Source organism: Echiichthys vipera, assembly GCF_963691815.1.
Source record: "Echiichthys vipera genome assembly, chromosome: 15".
NCBI lineage: Eukaryota > Metazoa > Chordata > Actinopteri > Perciformes > Trachinidae > Echiichthys > Echiichthys vipera.
This window is the reverse complement of record NC_139840.1, coordinates 15,603,158-15,624,551: the sequence shown is the minus strand read 5'-3', so window position 1 is coordinate 15,624,551 and position 21,394 is coordinate 15,603,158. Positions and strand designations below refer to the sequence as shown.

Here is a 21,394-nt window from a genome sequence, read left to right as displayed (position 1 = left end):
TTTGGGCAAAGTGCACAGTACTTCAGAGGGTGTGGAGATCTGACATGATCTCAGCCAGTTAAATTACTCATTCAATCCTTAAATATCACAGATGTGGCAAAAACAAACAATTTTTCCCAAAATACTATGACATCTACATCGGAGCTGTATGAAAACACACAATTCAAGATCAAGAAAACATGGCCTTGCACTGACAGAAAATTAGAGCCCAAAATGTTAATTCAGTGTAACCTTTAGATAATCAATAACCTTTTATTTCACTGACATATTACTTTAGCAGATATAGGTCTTTACAAGCAAAATCAATAACAAAACAATAGACAAACCACATTTTTAATTAGGCTAAACCAATAGAAATGGAACAACTTAAAATGCAACATGTCCCTTTTTCTAAAATGTTTCTATTTAAGGCTAGCAAAACATAGGTTAAAAACTAACATATCGTTTTTCCTTAACCCCCAAGATCCAGCTCCTCCTCATACTCATCCCTAAACTAAATGTTCTGTACCAAATTACAATGCCTGATGAAATGGGATTTTTTTTGAAAACAAGAAAAGAATTCACACTGACTGATATGGAACCCAAAACATATTTCTTCCATTATTTTTTTCGAAGTGTAGCTAATCCTTCTGATTCAAAACACTGACCACATGCAATACCACTTTATTAGTTTACACGTTTTGCAGAATCCACTTATAACAAACAGCTTGCATTTCCCAAACAGGATAAACACCAGCAGCAGCAACATGTGATTTCTGGTTGCTGTGAGTGCTGTAGAGCTCGGTGTCGAGGGGAGGAGGAATTTAGTGCCTCTGCAGGCAAGGATGACTCAACCCCTGGATTAATGATGGACTACTACTAAAGTCCTCAGTGGGAGCGAAGAGTCACATCTCTCTCTCACAGACACACACAGACACACACACACACACACAATAATGTCTTATTTAGTTACAAACCCCACAGCGGACGATGACTCAGACTCAGCAGAATGACTGTTAATACCCTCATTAGTCAGGTTTCCACTACAGAGCCAACGGGGCTGAAGGGCTTACGACTTATTCAGGGCATGCAACTATTGCCTCCAAAATAAAATGTGTGTGATTCCCTTAATACCATGCTAGTCGAATAGATGCTTCCCCAATTAAGCTGACTCACATATTTGAATCTGTGTTATAAGCCTAAAATGCACATGGCCCTGCTGATGTCGTACGGTTACTGTTGACGACTGACCAACACATTTGGTGTGTGAGATCATAGACATCTTATTTAGTCTATACAATGTCAGAAAATATTTGGTGTGCAGTTTTATTGTTATGCTAGTTGTTTTAAGGTTACTTTCTTGTCTGTTGTTGCTTTCTTTTATATGTATACAGTATATATACATACAAAGAATATACTGTATATATATGTGTGTGTGTGTGTGTGTGTGTTGATTTAACTTGTACTTGCTTTTCACTATATTATTTATTTACTTGAAACTTAATTACCAATTTTCCTTGAGAATTTTATGATTTACTCCATTTTCACTTTTGTACTTCTTACTACTGCACCCTGCTAAACTGACTTCCATCATGCAATGCACAATGACAAAAAGTATCTATTCTATTTACTAAATATTCAACTTAAAATTATATAAAACTGAAATGTAGCAAACATTTGAGACGTTGTATATGCATTTTTCACCGATTATTCAATCCTCAAACTAGTTACATTAATTTTCTGCCAACTTACTGAGTAATCATTTAAAGCCTCATGTTATAAAATATCAAAAAGGTTGAAGAAAAGCTGAAGAAGTAGGAAAATTAAAGCCAGACTGACACGTATGCCAGCACTGTCGGAGCCTGCCAAATCATTCAGATGTTCTGCTATTTTCAAAAAACTATAACAAGCCAGCAAATAAACACATATCCATAAAACAAATAAAGCCGACGCACAAAATAACTCACATATGAGCATATATGGAATTTATAGATTCCCGTCTATTCAGACATAAGTAGCATATATTGATGGTATTTATTACATTTAGTACAAGGTACCGTACATAGAATACTCTGTAATAATTTATGCTGTAAAACAGTTTGTAATATGCTTATTACGCATGTAATCTTTTATTAATGAAATCCTGATCTTTTGTTGAACTGGAATGGAAGTTGTTTAATATTTGGAAGTAACACATGTGGTATTTGTGTTGATTTTAGCCCCTCCATCTTGTGCCATTATTGCAAACAGATGCAAACAAACTTTAGGTCCAATACCTCAAAGGCCACTGCAGTCATGATGAAATGTGTCAAAATGGGACGCAACCTTTTTTTTACTTTCCTGCTTGGATGTTTTTATAATGATTTGAGCTTAAAAACAAAGAAATATCACAAGGTTTATAATATTGATAAAGAGATATCTGCATATGAATGTGGAATCTATAGGCAACGGTACAGGTACAGGCTCTGGTTTCGGTCCAATCACCTTTGATCATATGCAGATATGTCTTTATAAAGATGTGGACTTTCAACCTCAACTTCATTCTCGCAGCTCAAGCTGCTAAATGGACCAGGTGCACGGAAGAGGAAGTCTTCAGGAGTATCTGCTGGCTACCGTAAATCATGGAATAGAAACATCCTAAAATACTGGTCCGGATGCTAAATCGTAACCAGACCAATAGCTGACGGGTCCAGAGATTGCCATGTTGGTAAAGGCACATGATGCAGAAATACTTGTAAGATATGGCTGTATATTATACTGATGTGACTCTTTCACAGTCAACCATTCCTCCTGGACTATGTCCAAGAGATTCTGACAGGTGGAGCTGTAATGTACGAGGGGAAGCTCTGCAGGAGTCTTTTCACACCGTTAAAACGATTTCCAGGTCAAACTTTCTTACATGTGCAAAATGTTCTGAGCTAACACACCTCAACCATGTGGAAACCGTAGAGAAGGAGAGGAGAAACAAAATACAGCTGATGAAAGAATGAAGTGAAGCTACAGAATATCTAAGGGCGCACTGCTTTAGGGTACTTATCCCCCCTCCCTCTCCCCCCGCGCCCCAGCCCCGTTTGTACTCACTCTGCCTGGGCCACGGCCAATGCTTCTTGCTGTCCATACATCATCACGCCGTAACACGTCACACGCATTGATCGCGTGTGTGTCGCTTTGTTTACAAATATTTCCATAGACCTTGGAGTTTTGTGCGTCTTGTCGACTGTTTTTGAATATTTTCATCCAACCCTTTTCACCGCCATTGTTGTTGTTGTTAAATGTCCGCGCATGGTCCGTCCTTCTATTTTCTATGTCCGAAAGGCGCACATAATGCTACCGCCGTAGGGCTCCTGCTCGTGCTCGTACACGTGCGCACGCTCATGCTCGTACATGTGCAAACGGCTCTGCTAAAGCCCACCGCTTTCAAGCGGGCCGCTGTCCGCAGTTATGCGCGGAACGGGTGCACTCACACTGCTTAAAGTAACTAGGCTTTAGCTGGAAAACCGGTTTTGGCCCGGGACGGAAGGACAGTGTGAATGCGCCCTAAGACTTCTAACGGAGAGCAAAAACATAATATTTTAATGTTTATGTTATGTCGACATTAGATAGGGGGACCCTGTGAAGATTCTGTACGGTGTACAGAAATGTCTTTGGAGATTTGATATTTTGTGAGGATCAAACTGGCAAGAACAAATGTTCCATGACAGGGGGACGTTTAGATGTAAAATTTTAATTACAAAGGAAGGCACCTGTAGTGTGTGTATGATGTGCCATGATGAAGTTTCAGACCGTTCTGTCTTGTGCAATCATTGCTAACAGATGCAAACAAACTCCTGGTCCAATATCTTACAAAGGTCACTGTAGTTAAGAAATGCCTCTCACAAATATATATTTTTTTTAATCTAGGCTTTCTCATCCCCACGGCTTGGCTGTTTTTATAATGGCCTTTAACTGGATGGTACTGATGTGCAAAACAGTCAAATCTTGTTAAGCTACCAAGGGGTGGGTTAAAAAAATCCAGAACATTGGAATTTATTCTGGTATTTTCTTGGAGGATAAATACAGTATGTGGAGAGATTTCTTTAAATCTGTTTCGTGTGGTTGTGACGTGTGTATAAATGATCAGAGGTGATTTAAACGTTCTAAGTCCTTCAATGTAAGCCATAAATGTTTAGCTTTGGGCTCGTGTTTCCATAACACTGATGACAGCGTGTCAGTGTTTTCCCTCCATCAATGTCCACCTTGAGGTTGTGTTACGTCTTTCTGTGTGTGTTCATATAAGCATTTCTGTGTGTGTGAAAAATACAGAATGTGTGTATATGTGTGTGTGTGTGTGTGTGTGTGTGTGTGTGTGTGTGTGTGTGTGTGTGTGTGTGTGTGTGTGTGTGTGTGTGTGTGTGTGTGTGTGTGTGTGTGTGTGTGTGTGTGTGTGTGTGGCTGAAAATTTCTCTGTGCAGAGAACCATGCAAGCAGCTGCTCTGGCCCCCCTCTTATTGGCCAGAATTTACAGTGGCTTTGGCTCCATGAAGTATTTACGAGCTCCCAAAACACCCGCTCTCACACATACATGCATTTTAGGACTCCGAAACGAAAACCTACCTAGAGTATTCTTCCTGTAACAAAAATCCCACACACCCGCCACAGAACCTTCAGCCTAAAGCACACAGATGCTGATTAGAAACCAAAACATCTGCTTTCTAAAACTAAATAAAAACTATAGACATACAGTACATATTAACCATCAGTCAAAGCTCTCACAGGAATCGTTAAAGGGTCAGTCCAAGATATTACCAAAACTATTTTCTTCCAAGCAATATTAGGAGTAGGACCATGCATATAGCGAGGTTTGTTGATTATGCAGAGTGATAGAAACATAGCCACTGTTTTTTTTATTTCTTTAAATGTGATTTTTCTATGCTGTGAGCACAACAAACAAAATTCAATTAATCTCCATTGTATTTGGGTGGAGGGAGATATCTTTTTATTTTTTTTTAATTACGAGTAAAGACTCATTGTGACTCAAAATCAAATTTTCAAGAGATTAGAAATGAGGCCAGAGATGAGGACTTGAGATGAGATCTCAAAACCTGGTCAGACTGGTCCAGAGGCTTTTTAAATGTACTTACTTCCTCATGATAGACTTCCTAATTGACAGCCCATCCTCCAGATCTGCCTCATTGGCCATAAACAGCAGCCTCTTCCCTGACTGATCCACTCCCACAAAGTCTCTCTGTTCAGCTGGGGGGAAAAAACTATATTTAATGTTAACACAAAACAATGGCTAAAAGTAAGTGACATACTTAGCAACACTTTCACTTTGTTGAAAGCCGGTTTCCTTTCTTAAATATCTGGGGAGTAGGCAATTGCATAACAGAACAACAAGCATTAAAAGCTTAATTGAAATTAATAAATTTAAAATCAATATATTAAGAGTAATCTCACATCATTTCAGAATCATGTCACACGTGTAATGTCTACAGTTACAGTAACAGTGTCATCTCCTGTGATAAGTTTTTCCTGTTACCTGTCTTTTTCTTTCCCTTCTGGCCTGGGACTGTCTCTGTGAATTCATGGGCTTGGCTCATTAGCATGGCCAGTGTTGCATTGTGGGCTCTGAAGAGGTCCACCACCTCATGAAGCGCCACATCTGTTATCAGGTCACAGCTCACCACCAGGATGTCGGTCTGAAGAGGGAGGTTGGAAAGACAAGAAGAATAAAGTGAGACTGACATCCAAAGGAGCCCATTTATTCCACTGTGAGATATGCCAAAATGATTATAATATACTGGATCTTTCAGATTTTCAAATAGAAGTTTCTGGCTAGTATTGAAAACAAATAAATCTTTCAACCTGTTGTGATTTAAGAGACATTGCCAATGTCACCCCTGCACAGACACATACAAAAAAGCTTATAACAAAACAGAAATGTTTGAAATATAGTTTGAAGGGCGAGTCATGTTTATAAAGCGAGGTTTGCTCACTCACGACAGTCATCTCAACATGCACGTAGACTACACATAAATATATGTGGCGACAATGCTCCCCATAAACACCTCAGGTCATGAGAGCTGAGACCGTTGTTTGCAATTTTCACAACAGAAATTGGCTCACTGAGCAGTCAGAGAGGAGAATGAAGAAATAACTGCTCTTGGTCAACAGTGAGCTTGTCCTACTTTAGTTTCCTAGGGCCCATGTTAAAGTGACTTAAACTCTAATGACACTAAGTAATAAATCCTGCTTTGTTTCATGGTTTAAGAATGTGCCTGTTTCTCCTCAGCTGATCCAGTTATTTTGTCTTTAAAGTGTGCTTTATTAAAACATGTTTAAATACAAGTTGCCTTATTATCCTTTAGCTGCATAAATATTGCTATATTGATATTAAAATCACAGCAATGAATGAAAAGAAATGACTGAAAATCAGTGGCATCACTGAAGCTTATGCAGCAAATATACAGTATATGACTGTACATATTCAGCTAAGATTTCCCAATAAATGTTCACAATAATATAGATGAAGATGAATGACATTCCCAAGAACAGAGACCTGGCTTAAACGATACTATACAGATCAAAAATTAGCCGGCCTTTCTGGTGTAAACATGTGTTTTATATCTGGATTTGAAATTTGAACTCTTTTGCACTAGTTGTAATTTTCCATTTATCGTTTTGAAAGACCATTTATTGCTTGACAGATGACATATCTGACGTGTTTACTTTTTCGGCTCATGTGAACAATCATATTTCTGCAAAAATAAGTGGGTAAACTAAATCAAGTCGACCTCTAACTTTGCCAATATCCAAACATGTTTGTATCCAGGCCTTCATTTTTCTGTCATTCTCCTGGCAGAAACTGACACAATATCACATAAATAACTTTCTACCTCCCTCATTTATCCAGAACAGTCAGCTAGGTGGGCTGGCTTTTTGCACCTTCCTATGAACTGATACAAAAACAGCACCGCTCTTACATCATATAATGACAAAAAGAAGACTAGGATCTTGAGGTTTGATCTGCAAAACTCAAATCACAAACACTCTTATTCCAGCTGTGTAATAATATGGAAACCAATCTAGGTTTTAAACTGTATATCAATACATAGGTTGTGAATTCCACAGCCATATCACTTACTCTGCCACCAACGACAGAGAGCACAAAACGGACATCAATCCTATTAACTGGCCTCCATGGACGTTACATGTCTGCATGCGTGTGTTTCCATGTGGGTGTGCCCACATTTGTGTGTCTGTGTGCGGTATCCATCTGCCTGTCCAGTGATGAAGGCTGTCAGCAAAAGAAGTAATCCCACCATTAGCATCAGCCGCTTTAATGACAGAGACATCTTTGCTCTGTCTGTGACGGAGGGGTAGAAGGAGAAGAAAGAGTGAGAGAGGAAGGGGGCAACGTTAAATTAGGAAGAAAAACTTGAGCAAAAAAAAAAATCAATCAGTCTGAAGAAGAGCCTGGCGCTTGAAACATCACTTGGTGGTAATTAAATGTATTATCATGGGAGCATTATCATGTGTGCTGACTTTATTCTACCATCAAAAGATCAACAACCACTGTCAAAAACAAAGAAAGAAAAAGAGAGGAACACAGACAAGTAGGATGCAGGAAAGACTCAATAGAAAAGGGATGATGGGAGGCAATGCGATCAACAAAATACTGGTAAATGTACTGCAATCACTGAAACAGGTAGTATATTTCATAAAACACAACCATCACCCTAACTGTTGAGCCTGATGAACGGTATATGAAGAAACCTAAGAAACGGCAGCAGTACACATCTTTTTCCTGTCTCCTACATTCTTAATTGCTGACATTGACATTGGAAGCAAGAACATGTAGCACACTTCAACCTCTTTTACATGCACTTGCCAGTTGATTTAAAACACTTGAAAATGAGGATTAAGAGTTGCGGAAACCACAAAGGATTAAAGAATTCCCTTGATTTTGTAAGTAATGAGCACAGTGGTTGAATGCCGAAGAGCCGAGTGGAGTTCTGTTCTGTGTGTCAAGAGGGCTGGTATCTGTTGGGTCAGGGGTCATGTAGTTGACCTACAGCTAACTCCCAGCACAACCTGGTCTGGACCTGGCGACAGGAAGCTTCCACGGCAAAGCTGGATGTGTCTGCAGGAGATCTACTGACACTGAGACTCGGAGACCTTTCAACTCTCTCCTCCCTCTAACACTCACGGGCGAGCTCGCGCACATGTTCAGAAACAGAGCACACAAGTATGTGCTCACACACAAAAACATGCGCCTGCACAATGCACCACACACAGGCACTCACACACAGGCGACAGAAGAGTGGAGTCAGCTGGAGAGACAGAGACACTTTGGCCTTTCAACAGCCAGGATCTCTGGACAGGTCAGGACCACACACACTGATTCACACACACTGATTCACACGCACGCATGCACGCACACACGCGAGCACACACGCGAGCACACACACACTTTGAGATTTTGAGCTAGCCTGATGACGGTCTTTGTATCTTCGTTAAATAATGTCCACACGGGTATTGTAAGTGTCATTAAGTGTGACTTTCTGTCAATAAAAATAAATATTAATAAATATTTCCCATTACTAAATTGAAACAAGAAAAACAACCACAAATTAAAACTCTATTAAGAAATATTTTTGGGGTGAACAAGAAATTAAATGACTAGTACTAATACAACTGTAAAACAACATCTGAGACTGCAGCTTTATGCAGATTTCAGTTGATTTCTTCTAATTGTTTGGATTGGCTAATGTAGGCGAGTAACGTTGACTGCATATAAACAATGGCAGACTGCTCCCTTTTTATAAACTCACATTAACTGTAGAGATCAGTAATAAATAAATAAACTGGCCATATATTTTAAGAGAGTCCAAACCGTAGATATGGTCAAAACATTTTGGAAAACTAAATTGGAAATGACAGTGAATCAGGGATTAAAATCATCCCGGGGATGTAATTAATTGTCATCGTAAGGATCAATATTCTCTCTCGCACATAGCCCAGCCCATCAGTACGACCCACAGAGCCTGAGGTAAAGTTGGGTCAGTAACGTTAACTACAGAATCACAACCGCCATTCTTGGCAACGATAATGATGCACGCGACTCTTGGGGCAGATAGCTTTTAGTGGCTAACGATGCCAGATTAAACTAGGAAGCTAGGAAACTGTGGGAAATGTGATTTTAAATAACTACGATACTGATTGAGAGTTTAACCTCCCGCACATTCAGACATGGTAACGCACCCCCTGATTTTATTTTAAGATATTCACTTCATCACTTTCATTTTATAGTCTAGATTCTAGTCGGAACTGGTTAGCAGATTAGCATCGTCTGCTAGTTAGCTAATGGAAGCAGTCCTACACAATTATACTCAATACACAATTATGTCTGTTCTGTGACTGAGGATGTTGGTTGTTATCTTGAATAGAACAGAATAGCCTTTATTTTCATTGTATTGCCTACAATTAATTTTTTCCACTCCTTTTGGTGCATTAAAAAACAAACAATAAGGAAAATTAAAAACAATATAAAGGAGGTACAAGCTAAACAAATCTAGTCCCGAAATAAATATATTATTTTATCTACATGATGTATTGTGTTCTGTGTGTTATTATATTATTCGTAAGTAGGGATGTCCGATAATATCGGCCCACCGATATTATCGGCCGATATTGAGTTAAAAATGTAATATCGGGAATTATCGGTATCTGGTTTTTACAACCGATGTTAGTTCTGTAGGCTTCAGCATTTCCGAGTGTACGTGAATGCAACATGGGATGTTTACAGGCGCGTGCTTGAACAACACGCTAGACTCGTAGGTTGCTAACCGTGGCTAACAAGCTTGCTCGCCCGGTGCATGAGATGTCCGTGGTTTGGAAGTATTTCCAAGTGTCACCTACTAACAGTGAATTTGCGATTTGCAATGACTGCAAGGCGTTAGTTATGAGAGGAGGAAATACTTTAATACATAAAATTTGATCACCCATATCAAGAAGAATCATGCGGAGTTATACGCTACATCTGTGCAGCAAAGTGATGAAAAGAAGCACTGAGAAACAAACTTTTTCTATCGTTCAAGATGCCGGATTCACCAAACTCGTGGAGTACCTCGAGCCACGTTATGTCTGTATAACGCCCAGTCGCAAGTATTTCTCAGACCAGTGTTTACCCAAATTGTACAGCATTGTTTACAGTCACGTCTGTAGCTGAAGCTAATTTCTCGTGCTGTATCCATTAGATCCAATACAGGTTAGCATGTTGAGCTTGACTACTGATTTATTGATTGTAATATTTGCCAAGTTACGGCCGGTTACTCAGTCTGGAAAAAGAGGACTATGTTTGTTTACTACTCTGGACTGTAGATATGCATCTTCTTTGTTTTGATAATGTCTGTAGTGTTGTTTGAGGCAAAATATTCTCTCTAAAAACACAAACAAATAAATGAATGTCATTTTTTTGGCACTTTTTTCAATAACTTATTTTGTACAGACTGTGTTTACATTTGAAAAGCCGTGTTGTATTTATGTATGCATCCAGTGGGGCATCACAATAAAATTAGGCATAATGTGTTAATTCCATAATAGATGATATGTGATGAATTTTGGTGTAAAAAGGCTGCATATATCGGTATCGGGTGATATCAGTATCGGAAATTAAGAGTTGGACAATATCGGAATATCGGATATCGGCAAAAAAGCCAATATCGAGCATCCCTATTCGTAAGTAACAAGTAGAAATGTAAAACTTTTTTTGGGACGATGGTGAAAAAAGTTAGTTTTAACCCCTGGAGTGAAATAGTCTTTCCAGGATATACTCATTGATGCATCATGAGAACTGAATATCATCTTCCAAGTGATGGCCATATTCATACAATCGTCTCATATTCGTTTATTTTTCATGTCCTTAGCGAATACCAAATAAGTGCTTTTTGGCCACCATCTGATCCTGTGTGTAATGCCGACCAAGATTATTATTATTTTTTTTTATGCTTTTATTTGAAATTATTGCTGATGGTTGATCGGAAACGGGGGAGAGAGAGAGAGGCGACGACTTGCGGCAAAGGGCCACAAGTAAGAGTTGAACCTGGGCTGCTGCGGCGAGGACTTAGCCTCTGTATATGGGGTGCCTGCTCATGCCAAGGCGGGCCACTTTTAACATGAACTATGTCCAAACCTTGTCTTATAATAACTTTCTTTAGAGTAGGAAATTTAAACTAAGGTGTGCCACAGGAAGGAAGAAAAGGGTGGAGAGTAAAATGGTTAAAAGATGGAAATACATCAAAAGAAAACAAGTTTTGTATGCTTGCTGTGTCCCTCTCAAATGAAAAGCCTAAGCTCCATCTCTCACTCTTCCTTCTTGCTTTACCTTTTGTATTGAGTCTTAGAAGCTGACTAGACCAAAGGTTCACTGTTGAATCAATGACACCAATGTATACAGTACATCGTTCTTTTAGTCTGCATGCTCTGATTCAGCTAGGTGATTAAGCCTGGATGATAATACAAATGTCAAAGAGGCTTTAAGAATACAAAGCAAAAAGTGCACGTAAAGTACTCCTTTCACTATTTTGGCTTATTGGGAAAGACCTAAGCAATAATTAGGCACATCCCTCCACTTTTGTGTAACTCCACTGTTTGAAAAGTTAACAAAATAAAATATGCTGCTTGTAATCTCTCTTTTCAATAAACAAGAGGAATGACCTACTCTGCTCACCCGCAATATATAGTGATTCCCGTTAGTATTTTGTTTGATAGGTTACACCAAATCCCCTCATGGGAGGGTGTTTGTGTAAAGAGATGGGTGTGATGGGTGTGATTGTGTGTGTGTGTTTGTGTAAAGAGATGGGTGTGATGGGTGTGATTGTGTGTGTGTGTGTGTGTGTGTGTGTGTGTGTGTGTGTGTGTGCGCGCGTGTGCGTGTGCGTGTGTGTGTGTGTGTATACTGTACTCATGCATCAGTTTGACAGTTTGAGTGATCTCTGTGCTGGGATTTGGCAGGCCATGGTTACAGTTCCTCACTCATCACCCTCCAGTGTGTGAGTGTGTGTAACTCAATGCCTCTAATCTAGCTGGCTGCTCAAAGGATTAGGGACTCGACTATTCTCAATGGGAGCATGCTGGAGCTAGTCCTGTTGAAGTGTATACGTGTGTGTGTATGTGTGTGTGGTTATACTCTGCATCTATTATACTCAGTCTTGAGCAAAGAGAATAATAAGAATCTGTACAGACTCATTCAAATACCAGAGGAAAAAGACATTAAACTCTCTTGTCACAACAAATTCGGCATTTTAAGTCTCTGATAAATCCGTTTTTAAAGGCAAAGCCCACTGATTTTACTGTGAAGAATGTAATGAGCTGCTGTGGCAGGACACTTATGTCTTCAAAAGTACGTTTGATGTGGTACGCTCTAAACAGAGAAGGTATCTGGGAGCACATTTCAGAGATTTTTCAACTGAGACTTTTGTGAGTGGGAATTCTTGAGAATTCTATAATTCATGGTTTTATTTCTGGTATCAGGATATAATTCAAATTCATCTTTGAGTGAAAATTAAAAATGACTACATTGGTAGTGTTACAGCAGAGAACTGCTAGTAAAATGTTTCAAATGACTGCAGTAACCTTAACTTAAATACAATTTAAAAAACACCACATTATCCAACATGCGATTCTTCATTTTGTTTGTCAAAGTTTCCGTCAGACATTGACCTTAGTTTATTCTTCATGCAGCAGTATAGTAAATGCTTACTGGTTTGGTACACACAGTAAGAGTCTGAAAATACCCCCAAAACTTGACTTCATTGAAGATAGGGCAGGTTGAATACATTTTTCCTTCGACACAGCATCAAAGTTGCGTGTAGCTGCTATGTCTCTCTTTTATTTCACAGACACTTTTTTAGGGGGATTTGTAAACTGACTCAGATTTGTAGAGGATAATAACTATGACTTCTTCTCAATAAATCAATATTCCCCTCCTTTCCTCTAGAAACTGTGGTGAAAACCAAACAGGAAGCAGTAATTTTTACTATATAGTACACAGCTCTATAAACTCAACATTACTAAAAGAAGTTGCCAATGCCAATCCTTGACAGTCAAACAATAAACAAGAGCAATTCCTTTAGAACTACATCAGCAGCTCTAAACTACAGAAAACCTCATAAACATGTCTTTGTGGTCTCAGGAGGTCAGTCAGAACCAGGGCATATAAAGGGGGACGACGTACAGTGTACCCGGACATACCCAAACCCAAATGTTGCACAGATGTGCATGACTTCAGGATGAGAATAAATGGTGCACTGGGTAAACTGGCAGCACAGGGAGTTTTGAGTCTTAACCATGACCTCATCTGTTTAGATAGAATTGGATAAAAGGAGGGATGGAGGGATCAGCAGGCAGGATACAGAGGGGGGTCTGGAAATTGGGGTTGGGGGTCATGGATGCCATGTCGCCATGTGTAAATGCGTGTCTGTGCATGTTTGTGTGTATTTTAAAAAGGTGAGATGAGGCACTTCAGCAGCCTTGACCATTCAGGGAAGGGAAACGCACGGATCAGTGGTCACCCAGCAGTACACACAACGCCCACCTAAACCTCCCCCTCAATCTTTTCACATTTTTCTTCTCTAGCTCCAACCTCTCTTTCAATTTTTTTCAAGGGGGTCAACATTACACAAGAAAGTCTCTCATTACGGGCTTACAGAACACTGGCTATTGTTATTGGTGAGTGTGTAATGTATTGTTTGGCTCTCCCCTTCCACCACATAATAAAGCAGTACTCAGTTGTTGTTTATTACAAACAACATAACCGTATTATCTTGGTCAAATTAACAACACTGGGGCAAGAACTGGCACTCTTTTGATTAATTCATAATAGTATGTTTTATGTTATTGCTTTGATTCACCACACATGACATAAAAGGTCAGAGTGAACTGTGTGAAGAATTAAGTTTGTCTTCTGAAAGTTCCATTGCAAGTGATACATTTTGCATGAAAGCGAAAAGTACTAACAGCCAACCAATAAAGACAAATGTAGTTAGTCAATTTCCATTTATATTCTTAGATCATTCAGCTCGTGGCCTAAAACACATTACTCTGGTTAAACAACATATTTAGTCAGGATATTGGGCCAGTCGGGTTACAGCAAACATTTTGTAATTATTCAAAGTGATCAAGTTGTGTCCATTTAAATGTAATTGGTTTGAATTTGAGTTGTCTACATTTATAAAAAATAAAAAGATATTTGAGAATATTTTGATGGACGACTTGCATATCCATCCCTGTGCAAATTTACTTTATCAATTAAGAAAATGAAAACAGATGATGAAACCTGAGTATATTTAAATTGAAGCAATAAAGCGAGAACAAATATTTTGTATGTGGGCAAATGGTAAATTTAATTAATTTTTAGTAAATCAATTTTTTTATTTTTTGCAGAATGTGGATATGACAAGTACAATGTCGTATTCATAATTTCCACTGTAAATGTGGAATCAGGGGAAAAATAAACCTTGGAGGACTATTCTGTTTGAGGGAATTCAATTTGATTGGCTCGATCTCAGCTGCCCTTCAAAGCAGTTAAAGGTCAACCCCCCCGTGTGTGTCTACACAAAAATACACACACCTTGATCTTCTGCTGGATGTGTCTGAGAGCATCTGCGGTGCCCATGTCTCCATCTTCCTGGATGCAAACCGGATCCAGTTTCATCTTCACCTCCTTTATTTTGGGGTCTGTGCTCATCATCTTCTGGACCTCTTTCGTGGTGATCACGATCACCTCTGAGTTTAGTTCACAGAAAAGAAGTACTAGACGTTATATACTGAAATTAGCCACAAAAATGTCAAGACACAGTACCTCATGGCTGCAGTGCTCCGTGTGTTTATTTAAGTTCACAGTTACTTTTTTGCAAATAAGATATGCATATTTTTTTTCTAAAAAATGTAATTTTCCAAATGAAAATGTAAAACACATCAGCAATGATGTGCGTTATTGCTCTAGAAAGCAATAACACACATCATGTGGCCAACTAAAGCCATATGTAAACTATATTTTGCTCCTAAAACAAAGACACATTTTTATGATGCTATGACGTTTCTTAAAAGATTCCCTTGACCTGCATTTAAATGTAAAGAAATGAATCGTCTGTCTTTCTAATCCTTGAGTGAATGAAAGAGGATATAAGGGCCAATTGGGTGAACCTAAATGTGAATTCTTGCTCACACAGATCTAATAACATTGTCTGCATACAAACATTAAATCAGGCTAAGACCACTGCTCCCCTTTAAAATAAAGTTGGTAATAACATTAACAGACCACTTTATGAATCTACAACAGTGCAGAGTCCATCTGGTTTAATTAGCCTTGCCTGCATTCAATGTTTTCTACCAGGCATTTGTTCACTCTAGCTGTGTCAGCCTAGTAAAATCAAATTGCAGGGCTTTGGCTAGCTGGCTGCACACAGTAAACTTCTGGCCACACAGGATGATTATGTATAGAAAGCTAGTTTTATTTAGGCTAGTGAGGACCTACAGGCTTTTATAACAAACAGCCTTGTTTACTGGCAAGAGCAGCATACTGCAACAAATCCCTTTATAAGCCCAGAGTTTCTGGACCTACTGCATGCTGCAGCACAAGAGGACTGTAAATCCAGACAGGAAATGCACACCTGACAATGGCTGATGATGTGATGACAAGCTGGTGAAAGTATGACTAGAAAAAGCAGCACACTTGTAAACTTGTTTTATGCAGTGATAGGAGCAACGTTGCTGCCAGTTTGCAAGAGTACTCGCCTTTTTGTAGGTACCAAACAGCATAGCTACAATAATCGAATAAACAATTACAATTTGGTCCTGTTATTATGAAATTAAGGAACCGTTTTCTTTACAGTGACTTAACTAATTTCTAAATATCATCAAATGGAGTCCAGATTCTGTCTCTCTCTCTCTGAGGAGCACTCATTTGAAACGTCAATATTGCAGTCAATCACCTTCATTTAATAGTTTGAAGTCCTACATATAGTAATGATGTTTATTTAGCCATTTATTTTAGTTTAATACATTCTTTATTTTATCAGTGTTCATTTCAAGTGGTGACAATGTAATGTATAATAATGATAAATACTCCTTAATTAAGTTTGTTTAAGAAAAAAAAATCCATGATTTAAGCCACGATATCAGTATTCTGTGATTTTTTTCCATTTAAAATCTGTACCGGCTGCAAACAAAGCAGCTCTAAATTATAATACAAATAATAAAGTGGGTACGATCTACTCTGTCAACTTGTCTCTGTCATATCGAAGAGAAAAAATAAAGTGCAACAATATCAGTTTAGTAACATTTTCTCTCTAAATATGTGACATCATTTATTACTTGGGTTTTTAGACCAGTAATTTTACCTATATTTATGTTTAAAATGAAAAATAGTCATAGTCCTCATGTTTGAATAGGAGGTGATCTTTTATCTTTAAGTTACTCTTTCCACATTAATGCTAAAATTAAGTTTGCACACTTCCAGGTTTTTTCCAAGTGGGCCGTATGAACTTACATCAGAAGTACTGGCTTTATTTCTGCTTCTTTACATTTTATGTGGAAACCAACCAAGAATGCCATTGCACTCCTGTAACACTTTCCACCCTTTTCACTGACACATAGTCTGGATGGAGAGCTAATAGCCCACATGAGGCCACTACCATCGGATCCAATTAATGCGAAGCTCTGACAAGGAAATGTTCTGGTATTCGACTTAGCTAACAGAGAATTGTATTCCTAAAATTCATATTTCAGAGATCTTTTATCTTGTTAATCGTATGTTTGGCAGCAGGAAAATATATGGAGCATCAGCATTCACCACGCCTCGTACAAAATACCACCACACCCGGATCATATACCACTCTCATAAATTACATTGCTTTTTGTTTGTTTAACTGGTGGAACTTGCAAGAAGCAATCATTCTACCTGTTTAACACTCTCTTGTGCATATGGTTTCATATTAAGCGTTTTCATGTTTGTGGAAGGTAACTTCAAGTAAACATTTATAAAGTAAATAAAGGATTACTTACGGTATCACCGTAATACATCAGTATCAATCAGTTAAGTAATTTAGTTACTTTTTAATGAGGTAACTGTGACAAGCAACTGTAACTAAATTAGTGATTTTTTGTTAATAAGCACAACAATGCCAGTAGATGATTCTCTGTCATCTGTGATATTATGTACTGCTTTTGCAGGATGTGAACATTATATTGATAAATTACGGCGCCTAAGCAGTACAAACCCTGCCAAAGATGGTTTTTTTAAAGCCTCGAACCATCTGTCACTCGGGACAACTGCAGCTGTTGCAGGGATTGTCAACACAGTGTTTGATGGGCATGTGCTAGGCTGAGCCAATATTATTATTACTATTTTATATATATATATATATATATATATATATATATATATATATATATATAATTAGCTCTATAATTGCTCTGAATTAATAACACAAGATAAAATGAGAGCATTATTGTAAAAAAGAATGTAGCACACCAATAAATGTATGTTGATTATCTTGTTTTAATAATAATTGGAAGCCAAATCTGTAACTGAAAATAAAATGTTATTAAGTGAGCAGCCCATCGCTTCTCCACATTGATTTTTAAGTTTTCAGAGAGCATCCTTTCAAATTCTAAAAACAATACTTATCATACACTTCAGTAGTAGTGGTAACAGTAACTGGGGCAGGCTTAGCAGTAAGTGGGGTTTTAAAAGTACTTTCAGCTCTCACCTTCAAAGCCCACCCTCTCAAGCAAGTTCAGCGGGTACCACATGAGGGGCTTGTTGCCCACGGGCAGCATTGCTTTGGGGGTGTTGTATGTCAGATCAGTCATACGAGAACCCCCACCAGCTGCCATCAATACCGCCTGGAGCTCCATGATGTCTGCTGGGGACTGCTGAGAGAGGGAGGCAAACAAATAGATGAACAGACATTAATATTACTACTATAATCTATTACATATAGATTATTCAATAGATGTTGTAGAGAAGGGCTATTCAATTTGCGGCCCCCGGGCCCGCGAAAGAATATTGACTGGTTCTTTGAGTAGATGCCTGTGTGAAACAGTAATTCATGACCGCTGTCCTTTCTCGTATCTATCTCAGCGCTACGTCTCAGCCGTCTAATACCAGCGCGCTGTGAGACTTGCTCCATGCGCTCCCTGTAGGCAGGCGGCTACAACGCTACGCACGCTCCCGCTACGCTCTTCTTCATGGGTTTCTGAATCCTCTTGGCAACAGCGCGCTAAGCTCCACTCTGTTGTTGTTCTCAATCGTTTCGGCCTGGTTAAATCTGTAGATAAATCACCACCGCAATGTCTCTTTGTACTCTGAAAAAAAGAAAGGATGTCAGAGAAAACCGTCAGTTTACCAGAGAACGGACAGAGACGTTGTTGTTTCTGTCACTGTAAAGCCTGTGTTTACTCTGCAGCCATATCGGTGTGTAAAGGGTATAAGTTTATAAGGCAATTTCAAAAAAAATCATGCTACTCTGCATTTATGTTACGTTCATTTGTGTCAGTCCAGTTTTTGATGAATAAACTAATGTTTCATATGTACTTGTCAGCCTGGTAAAGTAACTAGTAACTGAAGTAATCAGATAAATGCAGCGGAGTAAAAAGTAGAATATTTCCACTGATTTGTAGAGGAGCAGAAGTATAAAGTAGCATGAAAAGAAAATACTCAAGTAAAGGACAAGAGCCTCAAACTTGTACTTTAGTCAGAAAATTGAGTGTAAACCTCTGGTTAACAGGTTTGTTCATTTAACAAGGATTATTGTTTGACAAGCTTGTTGCACTTATGACTACTATTTACATTGATGAAATAAAGACACTATATGTACTCCTATGTCACTGCATTGTTTTACAATATCCATTAATTTGATGCTCATATTTTTTCCAGCCCCTCATTTTGGATCATTTTCGTCAACCGGCCCCAATTCCAAATGAATTGAATAGCCCTGTTGTAGAGAGATACGGTCGCATAATTGTGAATGTATAATATCAGTTTAGCTGATGCTTTAAGTGTGTGAGACCTTTGATGAGGCAGCTCTGAGGTTAACTATACTTCTAAAGGGAGCCACTTCATATACCTTCTGGTAATGAACTGAATAACTCATTGTTGGTGATGGTGCAATGTTTATTTGTATATACTTTTACTTCAGTCTAATTTGAGTGCTGGGCTTTTATTGCTAACATTGTAGTAATAATATTTTAGTACAAGATCTCAGTACTAGTTCCACCACTGCAAAAACTAAATACATATGATAAAACATGTATAAAATATCTGTCCGACGTTCCTGCCTGTAATAGGGAAGGTTTTCGTTGCCACCGTACTCTAAGGGGGAATTGTTGGGTCTATGTACAGTAAATCATAAATAAGTCATAGAGTGTGGTCTTTACCTACTCTGTAAAGTGTCCTGAGATAACTTTTGTTATGATTTGGCACTATAAATAAAATTGAATTGAATTGAATTGAATAAGAAAAGTATTCAATCAGTATTATTCATCTGCCAATATGCCAGTTTTCAACACAGCATGTGATCTTTTTTAAACTCTATTCGCATATTTTCACAAATGTAATACAAACATAGAACAATGTGCCATCATACTCGACAAAGAAAAGAATGTATATATAAGGCAGTCAGTTCTCCTTTCCATAAACATTACACTTTTAAATTATAATGACATAACATAAGTAAGAGGACTTAGATACAAAAAAGGCATAGAATAAAACAATAAATAAAACAATAAAAAAAGCAAAATTAATACATATAAAGAAATTAATTTTAAAAGTGGGCTATACTGCTTCATTTGTTTAAAAAATATTGTAATATCAGCCGTAGAAGTACATTTCTTGGTAATAATAAATTGTATAGACTCGAAATAATTACAAAATTCAATTTTGAAGGGAATAAAATCTGGCCGAGATTTGGAGAATTTAGATTTATGGATATAAAACTTTCCCTGTAGAATTAAGTTGACAATCCACTGTATTGTTTTGTTTTTGTTTTCATCAAAGGCAATGACGTCTTTTGCTTCCAATTTAATTAAGTGACTTTACTGAATGTTAAAAAAAACTCTCAACTTTTGACCAGAACTCCAAAGTTACACTGACACTCCCAGAATAAATGCACAACAGTTTCTTCTTCAATCTTACAAAATTCACATTTGTTGTCCACATCTGCAACACAGTATGTGGTCATGACAACACATTTCAGTACAGCGACGTCACTGTTACAACACAGTGACACCAGTGTACTGCGTGTTGTACTGTGTACTCTGCAAGCATGGCCGATTTCGTATAAAAATGGCACATTATCAGCATTTCTGTCTCTCTGATGTCACAATTAAACATGTCATCGACACAGTTGCCACGGCTGACAGTTATAACGTGATCTGATGCGGCCAAGTTACAACTAGCTAGCGGTACACTGGCAGATGGCCAAGGCACACCGCACGCTGAATCTACAACATGGTAGTAACAGAAGGTGGAGTTATCATGCTGACTCGATCAATAGTTTAAAAATGAGTCTAAATGTACCTGTCAGTGATCCCTGTTGGTCCGCTGCCTCTTGAAATGACAGCAGCGGTAGACGCATGTACAGTGAAGTTGGCTGCTGTCAATGTTGTTAGCACTAAGCTAACGGTTAGCACAGAGCATCAAACGGTACCACGAGCGGCCGGACGCGTCCTTTGGACATCAGACACCCACTCGGATAAGTGCCGGTGGCAGTTAAAAAACTTCTTCAATTATTTGTCAAAGCTTAGGTTAAATATCCTACCGCTAGCTTCGTATGATGAAACCAGGGTGCTGGGTACGTTGGTGAAATGCGTCCGTGTAGGGAACTGCTTCCTCTGTACAGTGGTTCCTACCGAGAGGTGAAGAGAAGAGCTGATGGCGTAGCAGCGTTGGAGAGCTTTGTGTTTATTTCTATTTATTAATATTAATGTTGTCTTATTGTTTTGCTACAGCTTTATTTTTCCCAGAAGTAAAAAATGTCTTGAAATATTCCAATAATTGATTTAAAGGTTGAATATGTAGATGTTTTATTAAAAGCCATAATAATAAAAAACAATAATACATCCACAGTGCATTTTGACGGGTACAGAATGAAAGTATTGCTTTTCCATAAAAAATATATATTTAGTCAAAATTACTATTTTTTTTTTTTGACAGGTTTTCCAATTACTTTCTGTCACGTTCTGTTTTTATTGTACCAGCCATTAAGCGCAAGCATTGCGGGTTGCCAAGGTTGTCTGTTGTTGGGTGCAGCTACTGTAGGCTGGCACTGGGTGGAATGGAGTTTGCCAATCCTGCAGCTGCTTTGTTATTTGTCCCTCGAGCTGAGTGACCGGAGACGGGCAAAAACGAGAGTCAATATAGGCCAAGCAT

The 21,394-nt window shown here is 38.4% G+C and overlaps 1 protein-coding gene across 2 annotated transcripts in view; it reads right to left on the bottom strand.

The window, feature by feature from the left end:
• eif2b3 (eukaryotic translation initiation factor 2B, subunit 3 gamma) overlaps positions 1–20,827 on the bottom strand; it is a 34,644-nt gene extending 13,817 nt beyond the window's left edge. Inside the window, exons 1-5 of one of the 2 annotated variants that reach the window (XM_083928477.1) lie at positions 20,543–20,827; positions 17,733–17,895; positions 14,591–14,745; positions 5,498–5,657; positions 5,100–5,211 (exon numbers count right to left, since the gene is read on the bottom strand). In XM_083928477.1, the coding sequence (XP_083784603.1) occupies positions 5,100–5,211; positions 5,498–5,657; positions 14,591–14,745; positions 17,733–17,880 (575 nt within the window). In that variant the 5' untranslated portion in view covers positions 17,881–17,895; positions 20,543–20,827. Of the gene's footprint in view, positions 1–5,099; positions 5,212–5,497; positions 5,658–14,590; positions 14,746–17,732; positions 17,899–20,542 lie in introns of both variants that reach the window. The other variant, XM_083928476.1, reaches the window with a different exon arrangement.
• Positions 20,828–21,394: the final 567 nt, after the last annotated feature.